This window comes from Mchenga conophoros, linkage group LG16 (genome assembly GCF_057382185.1).
Source record: "Mchenga conophoros isolate Kocher_MC1m ecotype Shallow Benthic linkage group LG16, M_conophoros_male_GT1.1, whole genome shotgun sequence".
NCBI lineage: Eukaryota > Metazoa > Chordata > Actinopteri > Cichliformes > Cichlidae > Mchenga > Mchenga conophoros.
The window spans coordinates 36802446-36823616 of NC_140541.1; the positions used below are offsets into that span (position 1 = coordinate 36802446).

Genomic DNA, 21171 nt, shown 5'->3' on the forward strand with positions numbered 1-21171 from the left:
TATCTCCTGTGGAATCTATTATTTGTACATCAGCGGTATCATCGTTGTAAGAAGTTTCCTATTCGGTGATCTAAATTTGAGGGATGGTCAGCCCGTTCTCATCAGTGCATCGGTTAGAAAAACGACCCAACGTTGCTTTTTCTCTCTACAGCATTTTAAAGGACACGAGGAACCAGAGGATACCAAGAACACCTGTTCTTCATCCGAACAAACAGTCTGTACAGCAGTCAGTTTCACGCACGAGTATTTAAAGGAACAAACACAACCTGATTTCACTGGATTGTAGGATGAGCATGTAACAAATGTGGGGCTGTTCTCATCCAGTGATTTATTCATTTATCAGTGACCAAAATATTTCCCCCCTTTATTTTAATTTAGCATTTTAGCCCCTAGTAAGGTCTTTAGTGTACAGTGTAAACTAGCTCGCTGCACGCTGGCCTTACATGTAACCCCAGAAAACTTTCTCACTGCAGTGTTTTGAGCTTTTCATAGCCTTACATCACAATCATAACCCACCACATGTTAAAATAATGAAAAGGGGATTGTGTTACTTTGATGTCCAAATATAGAAACTATTTGTCACAGTCGTGGGTCTGTGGCCCAGTGTGTTGAGTAGTTTATTATTTATTTGTTGCATTATTGCTGTCTGTGTTTTGGTCCCCTTGCCCCTCGTGTTACTCTGTGCTCCCTCTGTTTCTGTGTCATCCCTGCCTGTGTGTTCCCTCTGTTCTAGGTTAGTCAGGTCTCTGCATCTGTGCCTTTGCATGTGTGTTGAGTTTCCTGTCTTATTGTGAAGGTCCGTGTCTTATGTCAGTGTATTCAGTTTGCATCCTCCCTGTCTCGTCGTGGCTGAAGCTAATCGACATGACGAGACGTCTCCCTCCTGTGTGCAGTTTCCTCATTTCCCTATGTGTATTTATAGTGTTTGTTCTCTTGTACTCGTCACTGGTCCGTCTGTGTTACCTCCCTGTGTTATTCTGTCTCACCCTAGCATTATCCTGAACATCATCCCGCGAGTCATGCTTTCAGGTTTCTTTAGTTAGTTCCTCCCAGTTTGGTTATTTCTCAGTTCCTGTCCTCACCACCTCTGTGTCACTCTGTATTTCAGAACTTATATTCAGAACTCTGCTGCTCGAGTCCTCACTAAGACCAAAAAAGTGGACCACATCAGTCCAGCTCTGAGGTCTTTACACTGGCTGCCTGTCCGTCAGAGGATAGACTTTAAAGTTCTGATGCTGGCCTATAAAGCTCTGAATGGTTTAGGACCAAAATACATCAATGACCTCCTGACCCAGTATGAACCTTCCAGATCCCTCAGGTCATCTGGATCCGGTCTTTTATCAGTTCCCAGAGTCAGAACCAGACACGGAGAAGCTGCATTCAGCTTTTATGCTCCTTATATCTGGAACAAACTCCCAGAAAGCCTCAGATCAGCTGAAACACTCAGTTTATTTAAATCCAGGTTGAAGACTCACCTGTTCTCAGCTGCATTTGAATAAAGCACCAAATCCACACTTTTAAGCTTAAATTTCAAAACTAACATTTTAACTACTGATTTTATCTGTTTTGATTTTATATACTGTTTTGTTTGTTTGTTAATTAGTTTGTTTGTTTGCTTGTTTTAATCAATTTTAAATCTTGTTTTTGTTTCTAATGTCTCTGTAAAGCACTTTGAATCACCTTGTTGTTGAATTGTGCTATACAAATAAACTTGCCTTGCCTATTTTCACCCCATGTCAATAAAGATCACTCTTCTCATCTAAGTCATTGCCTGCATCTTTGGGTCCTTCTCTTACTCCACACGGCTTGTCTTGTTAGCCGTGATACTATTACAGAAGTTCAGAATTACACAAAAGGGGATTGATGCAAGGAACACCTAAAACCTTAGTTAAGCTTTGTATTTAACCTCTCAGGAAACAGATGTAGCTGTCCATTTGTTTTGACTTCTTTTAAAATTGCTCAGTAGATGCACATTTACACAGGCTGGTTATGGGGTGCTGGCACAGATGCGCTCAGTCAGACGGAACAACTTTCACATTTGTTCACAAGAGCCAGCTCACTGTAATCCACTAGAAAACAAAGGAATCTGCTTTTGGAATGACCTACAGCATAGAGACAGTGTGGAATAACAAGTTTAAACTCCTTCACCTCTATCCATTACATCCAAACAGTACCCACTGTTAGGGTAATCACATGAGACACGCTATTCCTCTTACAGATAATTCTTTTGGGAGAGAGAGAAGAATAATTGCTATTTCTTACCAAGGAGGACAAAGACGACTCAACCTATTGACCAGAAGCACAGTGAGCCAGCTCTCAAGTCTTTTTTTAGCACCCTTGACTTTTCCTTTGAGATAACGGGAATACACCGAGGTCTTGTACTGCCTCCCTAATTAGATAATAAGCTTCCAGGATGGCCTTGAGGCCCTGAGGAAACACCAGGTAGGAGGCATAGGAGCAAAGATTTAAGATCACCCACAGAGTCAGAAAGGTTTGTGTATGACCTCTGGAGACCTGTCCATGAAGAAATGCTTCATGGCCGCACGGAAGAGAACGGAAAATCCTTTCCTATTTCCTTCAGTAGTGCATTTTTTATATTTTATAAATAAGACCAGAATTCTTTTTATGTGTCATGATGATTGATCAGTCATTGAATGTGTGTGTGTGTGTGTGTGTGTGTGTGTGTGTCTCCCACATAATTCTTATAATTATGCCACAAGTAAATATTACAAAAGTGGCAACTTTCATGACTCAATCATAGTTTGAGACAGTTTATTAGCAACATCAAAAATTAAAATAAAACAAATTTTCTGTTTTGTTTTGGGTTTTTTTGTTTTGTTTGTTTGTTTTGCTTCCTCTCGTGGGTACGGCTGAGCTGAAGCAGTTCAGAGGAAAATAAATAAGTAAATCAAACTTCCTGCTGAGCGCTGCGCTGCGTTGCAGCTACCAGGTGCACCTGTTTGAGGTTATTGCTGCCAGGCACCACTTACTAAATCCAAGGATTTACTTATTTTCCCCCCAGCACACGTTTTCTTTTACATGTTCAACAAAAACTGAAAATATTCTATTTACACGTTGCTAATTTAATTTAACATTCTGACCATTATTATCTTAACTGGCTCATTACGCCTAACCAGGCTTTTACCTGCTGTAACAATTTGCCATGCTGATAAATCATAATGACTCCAAATTATATAATGTGTCTCTGCTGGGATAATAACAATAACAATTGCTTAATAATTAGAATTAGATGGAAGATATTTTATTTATTATTCTATTTAAAATAAATAAATAAATATTGGAATTACAAAAACGGCCCACATACTCTATTCTTCTTTGTTTCACAGAGAGCAGCCCACCAGCCCACGGATACTTCACCACCTCCAACCCATCGACTTCAAATCAAAATCAAATCAAATCAAATCACTTTTATTGTCACATCACATGTGCAGGCACACTGGCACAGCACATGCGAGTGAAATTCTTGTGTGCGAGCCCCACAAGCAACAGAGATGTGCAAACACAACAACACAAACGAGCAAAATACAAGAATGGCCAACCTGAAACTAATAAATATATGTACAATATATAATAGTGTATGCATTTCTGGATGTGTATACTAAATATTTTCCTGTGTGTGTGTGTGTGTGTGTGTGTGTGTGTGTGTGTGTGTGTGTGTGTGTGTGTGTGTATACACATTTTTACAAATTAAATAGTAAAAAAAAAAAATAATAATAATAATAATAATAAAATATATAAAATATACAGAGTTGAATATGTGCAAAACAAGTGGCATTTATATACAGTGTGGAGTGCATAATGTTGAAGTTCCAGTAGTGAAGCTGAGGTGTCTATGAAGTGTTCAGCAGTCTGATGGCCTGATGGAAGAAGCTGTCTCTCAGTCTGCTGGTACGGGACCGGATGCTGCAGAACCTCCTTCCTGATGGAAGCAGTCTGAACAGTTTATGGCTGGGGTGACTGGAGTCCTTGATGATCCTCCCCGCTTTCCTCAGGCACCGCTTCCTGTAGATGTCTTGGAGGGAGGGAAGCTCACCTCCAATTATCCGTTCAGAGCACCGCACTACTCGCTGGAGAGCTTTGCAGTTGTAGGCGGTGCTGTTGCCATACCAGGTGATGATGACTTACACCAGCCCTCAGGACCACCACTTGTAAGTATAATGAATCGATACTCAGCTGCTGTACAACTAATGCTGAGCTATTTTAAAAGCAAGTGAAAGATTTGTCACCAGCGAGCCCCCGCTGTGAGGATACCCCGACAGATTCAGACCACAATGGAGTGCTGTCAGCGCTTCATGATGGATTTCTAACTCAATCTGATTTAATTACAGTAAACCCTTGTTTTTCTTCTAGTTGAGGTTAATAAATACCTGGCAGCAATTTAAGGAAATATGGCACACACGAGCCAGGCATCGGTGCTTGGATGTCTCTCCTGGCTGCAGCCCATTAAGTGTAACCTGGCACGTATTTGTGAGAAAAATGTAGACTAAGCATCTGATCTCACTGGCAGTGTTTTAACTTTGTGCTGGCAGAGTCTGCTTTCTATACAGATCCTATGGCAATCACCACTGACAGCCTGACAAGTCGCTGAGCACAAAAACGCCCCGAGCACGCACAGAGTGAGGTCACAGGTGCCGACCGGGCAAAAAAAAGAGCTGTCTGTGGACACAGATAAGAAGAAGCTTCTTCCAGGTGCTCCCTCATTCATCAGAGGTTAGCTTCGCTCGTGGTTCTGCATACTCGATTCAGCAGATTCTTGCGCCGGATGACCTTCCTGTTGCAATCCCAGAGGAATTTATGTCTCCTCCTGGTCTCAAACCTTCAAGTGTTCAGCGATTGTGCAAACCACTGCATCACGGAGCCACACTGTCTGTGGACAAAGGTCCTCAACCTTATCCCACACAGTGACTCATTCTTCTCTGTGCCTCACTGAAACTCACTAGCTCTGCATGTAACTAAAATGATAAACAGACTGCCTGATATGGTGTTTTTTGTAGTCTGAGGACTCAAAGCTTTTTGCACTGCAGGCCACATTCACACACTCATTTATACAAATTTCACTCGATTATTTTTAAAAGTTTCTGACCTATCACAAACAATCCTGTATTTGTGATGGGGGCAATTTGGGATTCAGGGTCTTTGACATGCAGAGTGGACCAGTCAGGGACTGAAAATGAGTGTTGGTTTTGGATATTAGCAGACAGTTTAGTTTGAATAATGCTCTGATCAGACGAAAACTAAAGAAGCCACCCTCACTATGCGTCACATTTTTTTGATCGGTAGTACCCGCTGTTACAGGTGCATCGCCTAAAGTAATTATTTAAAATGCACAAGTCACCCTTTGCTCATTTTTACACCTAGTTATTTGCTTTCTGTTCCAGTTTCGATGTGCCGATGAGCTTATTGTGTGACAACTTTAATCAAAGGAGAACGACAGGATTGCAACAACTCAGTGTGCAGCGTGATCTGGATAATTGCTGCTCTTCCTTTGTGTTATTTTGCCTCTTCGTGCTCCCCATTGTTTTGGTTAGCCTTGTGGTTTAGCTGCTTGACTTGTCGTCTTTGTGCCTGCATCGTTAAGTCAACCGAGTTGTTTGTTTGTTTGTTTGTTTGTTTGGTGTACAATTCCCAGGAGGCTTTGGTATCTTTTCCTAATTCTTCCTTTAACTCTTTCATTCCTGCATCATAATTGATATGTAAGTTTTTCAGGCTTGTGCATATTTTTTTACCCCTGAATAAACCTAAATAGATCACCAAACATTTTAAGTGATATAATAAAAATTAAAGTTCATAAAAAATATTTAATATTTAATTCATGATCAGAAGGTTCAGTAAACATTTTCAAAAATGTGAATATTTTGGTAATTTTTTCATGGTTCAGGCATTAAAAGGTTAAAAGCAGGACGTGTCATGATCCTGGGCTCCAGCGTTTTCTGGGACTCTGTTTTCTGTTTGATAGTTTCCGCTTAACTTTGTTGCACTTTTCAGTTTAGTTATAACCTTTGCTTTGGTTAAGTTTGTATTCTGATTTTGTGTTCATCATTTTCTCTGTTATTCTCAGGTTTTTCCGGCTCTTCTATGTTCCCCACGTCTAGTATCTGTTTCCATCATATTTTCTGTTGTTAGGCAGTTTTGTCTTTGTTTACATCGTTCTGTCAATTTCATGTGTTTTAGTCTCAGTCGGGTTATTTTTGTGATAGTCTCTTCAGTTCAGTTTGCTTCCCTCGTGCTCGTTAACTGATTCGGTTCACCTGAGCCTTGTTGTCCTCAGCTGTGTCGCTTTCCCTGATTATCTCATGTCTATTTAAGTCCTCAGTTTCTCTCTGTTCTTTATCATGTCGTTGCCCCTCCCTCCTCAATTGTGCCCAGTTTGTTCTGTTATGAAATAAGTTCTAGTTTTTTGTTTCGGTCGCGTTTCTTGTTGTTTTCTATTTTGTTTCCCGGGCTGCAACAATAAAGCTGTTTAAGTTCTGTTTAGCCCGTCTGACAAGCCCTCTCTCTGCCTACCACACAAACAGCACACAACATTGCATGCACTTTACTACATCGCATTCATATGGTATAAAGGTAGTAAATGGCTTTTCCAGCCTGAGACCAATTTTCTGTGAACAACTGGTAAAAGAACAAATCCTTCTGAGTGAACTCTATTTAAATTCCATAGGTGGTGTTTGGCTTCCCGACACATGAGGGGAATAAGTGTGGAAATTGTAAGCAAAAACAAGTTAGCATTGTCCAAATGAAAGAGGATTGCTGTACACCTTCAGCCTGTTTTCCAGCTGTGGTTGGTGAGCGTGCCTGTGTGCTCCTTCAGATTTATTCCTTAGATTCAACATGTTTCAGATCCAACATATCTCCCATCAGCCACCACCGCTCCGTCTGTCCAATAACAAACACGCACCACTAAAAGTTAAGTGCAAGTGCGAAACCACAACATAAACAGTCAGAGTCACAAGTCAGAGCTGCATGATTGTTAAATATGAAGCACAGAGAAGGTGTTAGAGTGAAGGACACGCGGTGGATCCACCAATCAGAAGGTCACAGGTTGAGTTCTTCATGTGCCAGAACGGTGTGTTTGATATTATTCATGTGTGAATGGGTGAAACTGGCTCATGAAAGCACTTCAGTGGTTGATAAAACTCAACTTAAAGTATTGCAATATCACTCTATTTACTGTTTTTCATACTCCGGCACACTGAAGCCTCGAGAGAGAATAAAACGCTGCTTGCAGTTTGTATTTTTAGATTGCTCCCTGCCAAACTTTCAATCAAATCTTTATTTATTTCTGATCTGTAAAGGATACTGAGTGCACACTGCTGCTGAACTGGTTACCAGCAAGATCTTAACGTGAATAGGGAACAGAGATTTTGAAAGATTTAGTTAAGAGAAATAATATTATAAATATTATTTCTCTTATGTTACAAAACTGCTAATTTTATTGGCTTTAATTGGAGAATTTCATCTTGTAGTAACAGCATCCAAAGCATAAAATCATAACTCGCGTTTAATAACTTTAAATAACCAAATATTAGAAATTCAGAGGTTATGAGAGAAAACTCTGCATTTCAGAAGACAGTCATATAGAATGAGCCACCGATGCTTCATCGTGCTCAGCAACAAGTTGTTTGTGTTCATGGAATGAAACTTCAAACCTTTCAGGTTACAAGCAAGAAATTCAAAAGCCTGAAGTGAAATTATAGAGGACTGCCCCTTTTTACAAAAGTGTATCCTTGTGAATTTTCAAGCTGCATTTATAGGCAGCAACAAATGTAGCACTCTTACCCCAATCGCTGTCAAGATGGGAACCTGGTAGATCCATTTGATGTTCCCAGCGCTCAACTCCCAGCACCTGCAGGTGACACAGATGCAGAGGAAGGAAGAAGATTCTCAGTGAGAGAGGCAGAAGCAAAAGGTGATGGTGTCATTCAGAAAAGCAGACTGAGTAGAGAAGTGGAACTGTGTAGAGAAACTCTGAAATGCTCGAGACTGCAGTGATGGTGTGATGATCCTAGTGTTTCTATTATTTTTTCCTGTGACAATAACTGAATATGAGCTTCTTTTGGAGGTTTTCACATCTTTAAGTTATATTTTCTGGATTTAAGATGGCACTGATTTATTTTCTGTGCCATCTTTGAGTTAATGTAGGAATGAATTTCAATTATTGTTTGTCTTTGTTTCATATAACAGTAGCCTGAGGTCCCTCAGTGCTATTGCATCTGTTCCTCTCTTTAAGTATTCGCATCCTCTATTGTTCCCTGTTTTCTTGTTTCGTGCGTCCTTCAGGTTAGTTTTGGTTTTACTTCCTGTCTCCGTCTTCCCCTGGCTCTTCTAACACCTCGCAGGGATAATCTCGTTAGAGTCTGAGTCCTCTCTCTCTTACCTTGCATCTGCCACTGTTGCCCTGACGATCGCCCACACTGCCACAAAAACAGCTGGAACACCTGAAATTAGACATAATGCAAAATGAGATGTTTTGCAGGTGATGTCATATGTGCTGTTTACCTGATTTATTTCCCAGACTGCACTTCACATTGTTTGTCGCTGTATCTCTGACACATCACAATACAGAAGGAGAACCAAGCTGAGGTGATCGTTACAATTTAAAAGCAGCCTGTTTGCTTTATTGACAAAAGTGTAAAACTGTTATTTTAAAATAATATTCAGTCACGACAGAGTGGATCCTGGTGAAAGGTGTTGTATTGGTGTTGTAAAAGGTCACATTACTCAAAGGTCACAAAGTAGGAGAAATAAAACCCGACACGGGCATGTTAGCTAATGCAGGCATCACACACAGAACATGACGTGAATGTAAACATCAGAGTAATCCCACATGCTGGTGACATACAGACACACTTAATTACACATTCATACTTCATGATATAACGCCCTCCGACCCAGCAGCTTTGATTCATGGCGAGTCTCAGAGCAGCACATTCAGCCTCTCCTGTCAGGCGTAATTCTTCTGTCTCTAAAGAGCTTTTGTGTGTTTTCTTATGTGTACACAAACACACATACAGGGACTTCCTAAAGAAACTTCCAACTGCACTGTTACTTTGTTCAAACTGTGTGGGTTGTTATTGATTTCCCTTCCACTCCACAGTTTCTAAACCATTTAAAAACACTTAAATGTACCAGTGTAAAAACAAGAGTAAATGCATTAACTATTCGACTAAGATTTGGTACCTTTGGGGAGTAATATGTTTAAACCTAAAGAGTGGTTTTGTAGATTAAGTTACACCACATTCTCATTCCCTGAGTGTTAAAGTCAGTTGTTTAGTCATAAATCCACAAGGACTCCTTTTGACTTCAGTGACTACAAGGTTTAAAGTTTCATCCTCCCGTGAATCTCTGGAGCACTTTAAGCTCAGCTGTTACTTCAAGATCGCTCCTTAAAATGCTTGCAGAGGGCAATTTTACCACGGCCTTCGACTTGGACAGAGTAAACATCAGCTTCTTTCAAACCTTCAGATGAAGTATCGTGGTGGTTATTGTGCAGCTGGTGCTGAGAACTGGGTCTCCATCTATGGCTTAGTAGTTTTAAACTAGAAGTATGCTTGTTGTTCATTTCAACATTCCCAGGGCAGTGCACCATTTATGTCAACTGGAGTCAAACCGTACCATGGCGAGGTGGCTGAGAGGGAATATTCAGTAACATAACCGGAACCATGGCCAAACTTCACAGTAGTGTTCTTGTGCATCTGAATGGGTGCTACTTCAAAATCACTCCCTTTAAGCATGTTTGCAAGTCTGCAGTTTCACTACTGTCCTCAAACTTGTTTCAGTCTTGTATGTTGACTGTCATAGTTGGAGCCTGAGCACTAAAAGTCCAAATGCTCTATTGCACAGGTGTCGAAGTCCAGGCCTCGAGGGCTGGTGTCCTGCAGGTTTTAGATGTGTCCTTGATCTAACACAGCTGATTTAAATGGCTAAATTACCTCCTCAACATGTCTTGAAGTTCTCCAGAGGCCTGGTAATGAACTGATCACTTGATTCAGGTGTGTTGACCCAGGGTGAGATCTAAAACCTGCAGGACACCGGCCCTCGAGGCCTGGAGTTCGACACCCCTGCTCTATTGTATCTGCTCTGTTTACTAATTCGTCAAATGAATTAGCTTTTTGGAGGCCTTAACATGCAACAGCTAAATCACAGAATTTAGCACACACATCAGGTCTGGTAAACATAATTTCCTTAGAGATTAATAAAGTATTCTGATTCCAATTCTGGAAGAAAAAAAATTACATGTTTTATTGGTTTGGGGTTTTCAAAATGCCACCTTTGCAGGTTATAAATAAGTATTATGGACACACAGTTTGAGGTACATGAATGAAATTTGGTACATATGTGTAACATGCAAAGACGGACAACAAAGTCTATGGCCTCCCTGACCCAACAGGAAGTCTGCCATATTGAACTGAAAATGGCTTTTTCAAACTCCACGTAGAGATTTTATCGAATAAAACTCATATTCAGTCAGTTTAAACTACAGACTTGGGCAATATTAAACTGCTGAACTTGCATTACACGCACATTGTCTAATCTCGACCCAACTTTTCAGGTATGATAAGGATTTACCCCTGAACATATTTTAATTGTAATACTTAATAGCTGTCATAGTGCCAGGAACAGGACATGCAATGATTTCTGCTCCCAGGTTGACCAAATCCATCTCAAAAGTGGTCAGAATCAACATCAGATAGTGATGATGCTTCAGTGTGAAACTGTAAGCAAAAAAATAGTGCGCTTGATATACGAGTCTCAAATTTGGCAGCCTTACGTAATACCTCAAAATGTAGAGAAAAATCTCTTGGAGCCATGTCCCAAAGCCAGCAGGAAGTCAGCCATACTGAATTTAAGAATTTATTGATGTGTACTTTAACAAACCCCACCAAAACATTTCGTCAGATCAACATGAACAATGGTGATCTGACAAAGTGCAAACTGAACTCCTTGGTGATATTAAACTGCGAAGATTTTGAGTTTTCATGAAAGGTCATGGTGGCATGACAAAGTTCAATTATTCATCACAGGACGCACCTTGTCCAGTCTGTCCCTAACTTCACGTGCTGGATAGGACACGCCTACGTGCTAATATTAGGTCACACAGTAGGTAATAATCATCATTTAATCTACCGTGGCTCAGGGAGTTGGGAATCGCATCTGTCACCGGAAGGTCGCCGGTTCAATCCCCGGGCTCTCTGTCCTGGTCGTTGTGTCCTTGAGCAAGACACTTTACCCTACTTGCCTACTGGTGTTGGCCAGAGGGCCCAATGGCGCGATATGGCAGCCTTGCTTCTGTCAGTCTGCCCCAGGGCAGCTGTGGCTACAACTGTAGCTGCCTCCACCAGTGTGTGAATGTGAGAGTGAATGAATAGTGGCATTGTAAAGCGCTTTGGGTGCCTTGAAAAGCACTATATAAATCCAATCCATTATTATTATTACGTGAAATTTAAATTGTTTGTTCCACACCTGATCTACATTAGTGTGATATACGGTTAGACAACTGACAAACAGTGGGCACAGAAGGTGTTCAGTAAGTAAGTGACGCAGCACCCAATTAGCTTCCTAAACTGAAAACAGCCACATGTCCGTGTGAGTCTAGTCAACCGCAGCATGCCCGAGATGTAGCTCAGCTCGACCTCAGCACGGGTCGGCTGAAGCTGGCCTGGACGTGTGGCAGGGTGCGAGGGCCCTCTCGTCGCTTTTTGCAGCTTTAATTGGTCATTAAATCTGAGTCTCCATGTATGTCTGATTCTGAATTTTTAGCAAGTTTCAATTAAAGAGTCCAGTTTCCAACCCAGAAAGCAATGAACTGGGTCAGAAATGCAATCAGCAGCATACGTGTCCTGTTTATTCCCACATTCAGAGTTTTCCACTGCGAATTAATCCAAACGCTATCCCCGATGCCTGAGAAAGCACATGTGGGGTAAAAGATTTCAACTCTGGTTTCTGCCATCAACCCACAGTGCTGTCATTCTGCACGCACAAAACGGGGATTTCATTTTTTCTGATGATTTGCAACTTTTTGCACTTTCACACAGTGAAAAAGGTGTTGAATGATTGCTGTGCTGACACACTAGCAGAGATCCAGTGAACATCGCAGGGGCACCTGTGCAATTTGACAAAATGGGACTTCCAGTGACCCACTAAAAACAGCCAGACTGGAAGCCATTTGAACATGACCTTAAAGGACCCCTCTGATTCATTAGAATAAGCATCAGGGTTCCCAACCCTACCCATAATTCTGGTGCCTAAGCTAACCAGAGTGAATGCTGATGTAAAAAGCCAATGTTGCTTTTCTTCTCAAAACCTTGAGCCACTGCATCAAGGCGCCAACGTCAAATGTGTGACAGAATTGCACTTTTTGATGCTGTGGCGATGATAATATTTTAAATTGCTCCACCAGAGACCATAACTATCTGAGAAGCACAGATACTAGCAAATATTACTGAGGCAGGAAAGGAAACAACCCACACTGTCACTGTGTGAGAAGCTAAGACGACGATGTGAGATCCACTTTTGCAAAAAGAGAAATTAAATGTGACAGAACCATTTTTTCTTCCTCTGACATCATTAACAGCAGCATTTATAATGCACGTATTCTATTGCCACTGCCACTTAACTCATTAAGCAACTCCTCAAATCTGTCACACGCTCTAAATTGTATTTGGATGCATGTGGAATTACTGATGGTGTCTCCTGTTCATGTGGCTTCACAAACAGACGTGATAAGATTGTGACTGTCGTTGGCCGAGATCAGCTCCTCATACCTCTTCCCTCTATCATCACTATAAACCCCTTCTCTAAATGCAACAGCTTCAATATTGTTAGCATAATTAATCACTGGAACTTTAATCGGGTGATAAGTGGTCCCCGTCCTTCAGTATGTATATTCTGCAGACCAGACATTTGAAATGAATTCTGTATCTTATCTGCAGCTCCAAAGACAAAATGAAGAAAGAGAGAGAGAGGTTGGCAGAGCTTAAAGGGAGTGTGGGAGCAGAGAAAAGAGCAGGGATGTAATCATGATCTTGTGTTAGTCACCGAGTTTCTTCACTGGGAAAGCTAATGGCTTATAGATATTTTGCAGCGAGTGCTTGACGATAACTGCAGATGGAAACAAAACACCGTGTTGTTAAAGGAACCGTTGGGCTTTCATCTAAAACATGACAAATTAAAAATGTGCTAAAAGTGTGTGTTTAGGGCAACTTTACCAATAAGACGACTTAAAAATGGTTGATAGTGAACTCTAACAGATATATCTGCAAAGTGTTTTACCCTGCTGGGGAATGCTTCCCCCTCTTATCTCTTGCTGGTGTCATGCTGTCGAGCCAAAGCAGCTCAAAAACGTGTGCTGAAAAAATAATTAGTTCAAAAGAAGGCAGGGAGTGGCGGCATCATTATGTGGATTCATCCCCTCCTGTGAATGAACACATGGATTCATAAAAGACAAACCACAAGCCAAAGAATGGCTGTAAATTATGCAAATATACAAATCAGCTTAAGAAAATGCATCGCATTCCCTTTATATTCCTCAGTCATAAATTTTAATAGTATTATTTGGTATATGGAGGAATTTTACAGTAACTTTTTGAGAATGTTTTAACATGTCTGTAAAGCAAATTTCAGTTAATGAATCAGGCGACCCCAAAGACTTGAGCAGAAAGGCTATTTATTTTACAGAAATAGTGCTTTAATGATTTAAAAAGTAAATGAAATTATTGCTGTTTTAGAGCAGCGGTGCTTCAAAGGATAGCTGCAGATTTCTGTCAGAATCTGCAGATTATACAGTACAATGAAAATGTTCACGTTGTCTTCCCAACAGTTTCACACACTTGCAAGTAATCAATTAAGTGCATCTGATTAGCAGCACCTGGCTGCTGCACAACCTCTTAATTCCTATAGAACCAGTAATGGTGCACATAGTTTTCACAGGACTGCATTTGATCACATTTGAACTTTCAACGCAGTTTGATGGAGGAGTCAATAAAAGGTCTATTATTATTTTATATTTTAGTATTTTATTACAGCTGATGTAATCCAACATTAGTGACTTAAAGTAACTACAAGTAAAGAAAACCAGAGGAGACGGAAAAGTAATGTGAATGCTCTTTGCTCTTTGCTTGTTCATGCGGCTTCAAAGAAACAAACGAAAAATACGTTGTGGGGAAAAAACCCTTTCATCTACTTTTCTTAACAATGTGACACACTCCTTTGCAAGGACAGAACAAAAACTTGAACAAAAACACAAAACAAATCTGTTCCGTTTCAGAAGAAACAACATAATTTTATTCCAAAAGTCTTTTTTGCTGCTTTTGATGTGATGAATTACACAACTGCCATCAAAACAACAATAAACTGCAGATATAAAACTGACTTCTGTTAATCACTCACTTAACTCTGCTCGAAAGGTTTGGAAATTCCCCTACACAGCAGACATAAACTATATTAATGAGTCTCTTCTCTGAAGCATGTTGGAAAACATTAAGCGCTGTTTTACATATGGTGTCATATTGTAGTTGCAATGAAGCCATAAGCTTCAGAACTGATGCTTTCGTCACGTTTTGTCCTCCTTCATAACTGCGTTATGTGTAATGTAATCTTTTAGTGCTTACCCCATCCGATGAGTATCAAACCCCAGAGGTATTTGGAATCTGATCGGAAGGCCATGAAGATGAGACTGTGGAGGTAAAGGCCTTCTACCAGAATCCAGTAGTAATTGGTAGCCAGAAAGTAGATGAAGAGCAACACAGTCACCTTGCAGCCAATCTGAAAGCATTAACAGTTTTATCAGATCCTATTTGAAACTAGTATTATGCAGCTTATTATGCTGTTATTTTGCATGTCTGTGTGTTGACACACGCGATGATCACAGTACTTCAAAGTATTCAAACACCACAGGTGATGATAAGAGAGGAAATGATCTCATTACAATCAGAAGCAGCTTGCTGTATAAATTTGCACAAAGATGTTATTAACTAGAACATAAACACAGAGTAAAGCAGCTTCTGCTAATTATGTCATTGTTTGTGTATGATTCCAAGATTAGTGACATGTACAGGCTATGCCCACTAAATTTTATACTGTAAAGGTTTCAGACGTAACCTGGATTGTTTTCTTTGTCATTTTTCATCTCTGAAAATCAAAATCGTATGATAGAAGTCTGCTAAACTCACTACTCAGTTGTTACAATAGAACTGACACTATATACAGTGGGGCAAAAAAGTATTTAGTCAGCCACCGATTGTGCAAGTTCCCCCACCTAAAATGATGACAGAGGTCAGTAATTTGCACCAGAGGTACACTTCAACTGTGAGAGACAGAATGTGAAAAAAAAATCCATGAATCCACATGGTAGGATTTGTAAAGAATTTATTGGTAAATCAGGGTGGAAAATAAGTATTTGGTCAATAACAAAAATACAACTCAATACTTTGTAACATAACCTTTGTTGGCAATAACAGAGGTCAAACGTTTACTATAGGTCTTTACCAGGTTTGCACACACAGTAGCTGGTATTTTGGCCCATTCCTCCATGCAGATCTTCTCGAGAGCAGTGATGTTTTGGGGCTGTCGCCGAGCAACACGGACTTTCAACTCCCGCCACAGATTTTCTATGGGGTTGAGGTCTGGAGACTGGCTAGGCCACTCCAGGACTTTCAAATGCTTCTTACGGAGCCACTCCTTTGTTGCCCGGGCGGTGTGTTTTGGATCATTGTCATGTTGGAAGACCCAGCCTCGTTTCATCTTCAAAGTTCTCACTGATGGAAGGAGGTTTTGGCTCAAAATCTCACGATACATGGCCCCATTCATTCTGTCCTTAACACGGATCAGTCGTCCTGTCCCCTTGGCAGAAAAACAGCCCCATAGCATGATGTTTCCACCCCCATGCTTCACAGTAGGTATGGTGTTCTTGGGATGCGACTCAGTATTCTTCTTCCTCCAAACACGACGAGTTGAGTTTATACCAAAAAGTTCTACTTTGGTTTCATCTGACCACATGACATTCTCCCAATCCTCTGCTGTATCATCCATGTGCTCTCTGGCAAACTTCAGACGGGCCTGGACATGCACTGGCTTCAGCAGCGGAACACGTCTGGCACTGCGGGATTTGATTCCCTGCCGTTGTAGTGTGTTACTGATGGTGACCTTTGTTACTTTGGTCCCAGCTCTCTGCAGGTCATTCACCAGGTCCCCCCGTGTGGTTCTGGGATCTTTGCTCACCGTTCTCATGATCATTTTGACCCCACGGGATGAGATCTTGCGTGGAGCCCCAGATGGAGGGAGATTATCAGTGGTCTTGTATGTCTTCCATTTTCTGATGATTGCTCCCACAGTTGATTTTTTCACATCAAGCTGCTTGCCTATTGTAGATTCACTCTTCCCAGTCTGGTGCAGGTCTACAATACTTTTCCTGGTGTCCTTCGAAAGCTCTTTGGTCTTGGCCATGGCGGCGTTTGGAGTCTGACTGTTTGAGGCTGTGGACAGGTGTCTTTTATACAGATGATGAGTTCAAACAGGTGCCATTCATACAGGTAACGAGTGGGGGACAGAAAAGCTTCTTACAGAAGACGTTACAGGTCTGTGAGAGCCAGAGATTTTCCTTGTTTGAGGTGACCAAATACTTATTTTCCACCCTAATTTACGAATAAATTCTTTACAAATCCTACCATGTGGATTCATGGATTTTTTTTTCACATTCTGTCTCTCACAGTTGAAGTGTACCTCTGGTGCAAATTACTGACCTCTGTCATCATTTTAAGTGGGGGAACTTGCACAATCGGTGGCTGACTAAATACTTTTTTGCCCCACTGTAGATTAAAGTAGTGGGACTGAAAGCACCGGGATTTAAAGATTAAGAAATGTGGCCACAAACTTTTTATTACAGGGCTATTTAAATGCAAAAAGTTTAACTTACAAGGTTTTTCAAGTTAACGAAAGTGTGGGGGGAAATAGATTAACCACATCTCAAAAAAAGACAAAAAAAAAAAAACAAAATAACTCGTATTATTGTATTCTAGACACCCAGTTTAAGTCTAAGTATTAAAACATTTTTAAACTGTGGAAAATCGATATCAAAGTGTGCAAACCCAGTCCTAAAACTGTAAAAAATAGTTTCCTTAAAAACAAATCTTTAAAATTAATACAACACATATAATAACCCTGGTAATTTGTGCAAATTAAATCTCCAAAAGTTGATTCTTTTCATCTGGATGTTTTCAGTGGGAGAAACGTTTCGTCACTCATCCAGGTGACTTCCTCAGTCTCAGCTGACTGCAGGTTTCAATCTTATAAACAGGACATTTGCATAATGACTGAAACCAGCACCACTGAATGAACAATGGGCTGGGAGGTCAGTTCTTTCATCATTAATATGCAAATTCTCCTGGCCATTGATCAAAGCCCACTGATCAATGGCCATGAGTACCAATCACATTAGACTTTCATACTCAGTCCTGCTACAGTCCAGCCTGTGCATTCACTCGGGGACCAAACAACTCCTAAGTGTGCCACATATATGATTTGTTTACCTCCACTGTGTGGAGAATAGTTTGACACTAGAAGTCTGCTCTCACATTCAGTGGGGAAACCTTCTCACAGGGAAGAGTCACACACTGAATTAATGTTTAAAGGAAAAAGCAGTGAGACTTCTCCTGCAATGCAGTCATTGCAGGAGAAGTCTCACTTAAAACGTTACTGCCTCTTATTTTCAGTCTGGGATGTGAAAATAGGACATTTTCTGTGGAAGTGTCCTGCCAAAGGTGAGAATGTGTTTCCACCCATTTCCATATATATACACAATCTTGCAGAACTCATGCAAGTAGATGCTTTATTATACATCACAGGCAGTATGTGATGGTATAGGTTGTGGCTCCGACTGTCTCAGACTCAAAGGCTGAGTCATTCAAGTATTCAAGTGATTATCTCAGTTTCCTGGAGCAAATATGCTCCAGCTACAGGTAAGTGGACTCTAAACGAAAGGTTTCACCTTCAAACATGTTGCTCATCAATGAATATTCATTGTATTTCCTTCTGGAACTTTACGTTTTCTTACCAGATCACCTTATTTAATCATTTAAATTAACAATAACTGATAATTTATGGGACAGGGGTGGGATTAAATAAGTGTATACTTCTTCCCACTCCCTTTCAACATGTAAATTAATCAGAATGTTTTTTTGTATGTAATTTGTACAGTATATTTTTTTTCTCTCATTTCTTTTCTAAATGTACTTGTATATTGTTCACATGTTGAAATAAATTACCAATCAATCAAAAAAAAAAAAAAAACAAGCTTATGAGGGTGGAATTGCTCCTCTGAATAATATGAATACATTTAAATAACTAAATCAGCTGGTACAGTAAGTGCAAACCAAATAATTAATACTAACAATGCTGCTTACAAGACTCTAAGCTTTAAACAGGAAAAACAAGCTCTGCTCTTGTTTGCTACAGCAAGACAAATGAAATTTAAATACCAAATACAAGGGGTCTGTAGCTGGGATAATAATGTAGTCTAAAACTGGTGACTTACACAAATTAAATACACACAAATGGAAGAAAACCCAGAATAAACAAACAAATCTAAAGTGAATGCCATTTCTCGTTGCTTACGTGTTCATGTGGCTTCAAAGAAAGGAAGAAAAAAAATCGGGACAAAAACCTTTCATCTGCTCACTTTAACAATGTCTCATCCTTCTTTTCAAGGACAGAAAAACCTGTAACACAGCCAGCAGTTCTGTTTCATGTCATCATGTTATCGGTACACATAAACACCCAAGTCACCTGTTATTAACATCATAATTAGGACTAATAGAGCTGTTTACAACATTCAAATTAACCTACGAGGGATCAAGCAAAAAAAAAAAAATGGATAAATAAATAGAATTGTTAACCCATCCTCTGAACGTCACACAGGTTGAATGCATCTGCAGTACGGTCAAACCATTAGAAGTTTTGGCGTCACTGTCTACGTCAAGCTGCTCGGGGTTATAACTGAATCAGACTCCATTTTATTAGACATTTCTCTCTGTTTTTGTTTCATAGAAAATTCTCTAAAAACATCCCATCGTTGTGTTCACTGTGTACTGTTCCGCTTCTTCATATTCAGATCCACATCTCCTGCGACATTCAGTTCATGATTATTTTGTGGGGATTTTTCATTAACGTTTTTGTTGTTATGGTGTCCACCTGTGCTCTGTGGTGCTGGTGCTCTCTGTCGTGTTTTATTTTGAAAGTGTCTTGTTCTGCTTCCTTTGTCTGGTTGGTTCAGTCTCAAACATCAACCCAGTGATCAAAAAAAAACACAAAACCCTTGCTGACTTCAGTGACATCACCTGATTGGTCAGCAGCAGAGCTTTGACGTCAACATGTTTAAAGACTTCCTGTCTGATGTTAAGGACCTCACTTTGAATCGTGGGACTTTTGCTCAATGTTTTGGGTTTTTTGGTCTCGAGTTCTGTTTGTTTCTTTGTTTCATCTTTGTGTTTTTCTTCTTAGTTTGTTCTTATTTTATTCTCAGTTGTGATTCGGGGGGGGGGGTAGCTTAATCTTGTCTTGGGTCTAAATCCTGGCTGGTGCACAGCCGTGACATTGACATTGTCAAATAACCTGTTACTCATTTTTTTAATTCTTCTGATTTTATTTAAAGTTTGGGGTGGTTGCTTTGCCCAAAGATTTTCTGTTCTTAACTTTTTTTTCTGTACTGGATTTCTTCTGAGGCAATCCATGTTTAATGTCCCAGCACTGTATTGTGTGAGTAATTCCCTCAGGCCACTCTGCAGACGTTTGGACTTGGAGAAAGTTTGTACGAAGGCTCAAAATATCCACCAAAGGGTCCTCGCGCACTTGACAAATTGACCGTGGGACACCCCTAAGCCCTCACAGACTTAGCTGGATGATGCTTCAAGTGTGTGAGGGTGGACACTGAGATTAGGTCTGATCCTCATCAGCCAATCAGCCCTGTGTGCATATTTATTCATGTGTTGCCGTCTGTTTTTGTTAGCTTGTTTGTTTACGAGCGCTTCAGCAGTTCTCACTGCTTTCCTTCCTTTGGCACGCTTTCTGATGTTTGAGTTTGTCATTTCTCTTGGATTCATTTTACCCTACTGTGCTTTTTTTGAGGATTTTTATAATTCAATCAATACTGTTTTTTTATTTGCATCTGAAAAATCAGGTTCAATTCAAAAAATAAATGCTGCAAATTCATCCTGTGAAATTATATGGTTGGTGTGAACGGCTGCATTAAGATCTGAAGTATATTAATGTGCAAAATATTTGCATGAATTTTATATGTCCAGTGAGTAAAATCTATTATTCTTAGAAATACACAGAAACAAAATCTGGCTTTGTTGTGTAATGACACCTGATGATCCTGATTAAAGTCACTCATTCCAACAAACACTGTACCACATCTCTAATTTGGATCTTATTTAATGTGCATGGTACTTACATACTGCGACTTGTCCAGTGATGCTATGCTAACAGTTTTTAAGCTGTCGAGCAGAGCAGAGTCCAAGTCCTGCAATCCCGCCCTGGAATACACAACTTTGTCCTTCACGAAGATGCTGACTGCTCGTAGCATGAAGGAAACAAAGAGGTGCATGTGGATGTAGTTTCTGGTGCAGTGAAGACGCCTGCCACACAAGCAAAGACAAAGTTATAAAAACTGCAAAGCATTTCTCATAAATGATGAAATGAGTCCAAGGCTACCCTTGTGGCACTGTTGAGCAGAAATGCAAAAAAGTATAAAAAACATGATCTCATGACCACAAACACCAGTAAAGCCGGAAAGTTTAAACGATCTTCTTCCCTCCTGTGTCATCTCTGTAATGTCAGCTATAGGAGTTGAATGTGTATATGTGTGTTCCATTTAACAGAAAATAATCCACCAGTTTTATGCAACATTCAGCCTCAACAGGAAGAGGAGCTGGTGAATAGTAGATAAACAGAGCTGACAGAGGGGACGAATCCTCAGCGATCCTGTCTATTTCTGTCAGAGGAGTGAAACTGTCGATGCAGCACATGCCTGCCCTGTAAATCATCGACGTACAGAGCACCGTGACACACAGGTGTACTGAGTTTTTCCACCGTATGGCCGGTAAAGAAACTGTCAAGGATTTTCAAACTGTCTCATTGTAAGCACGGGTCTCTGGCTAT

At 40.3% G+C, this 21171-nt stretch overlaps 1 protein-coding gene across 1 annotated transcript in view; it reads right to left on the reverse strand.

The window, feature by feature from the left end:
* pth2ra (parathyroid hormone 2 receptor a) overlaps positions 1-21171 on the reverse strand; it is a 70646-nt gene that overhangs the window by 22471 nt on the left and 27004 nt on the right. The window contains exons 6-9 of the mRNA XM_085249312.1: positions 20465-20648; positions 14628-14781; positions 8396-8456; positions 7798-7864 (exon numbers count right to left, since the gene is read on the reverse strand). Coding sequence (XP_085105438.1) covers positions 7798-7864; positions 8396-8456; positions 14628-14781; positions 20465-20648 — 466 coding nt within the window. The remainder of the gene's footprint in view (positions 1-7797; positions 7865-8395; positions 8457-14627; positions 14782-20464; positions 20649-21171) is intronic.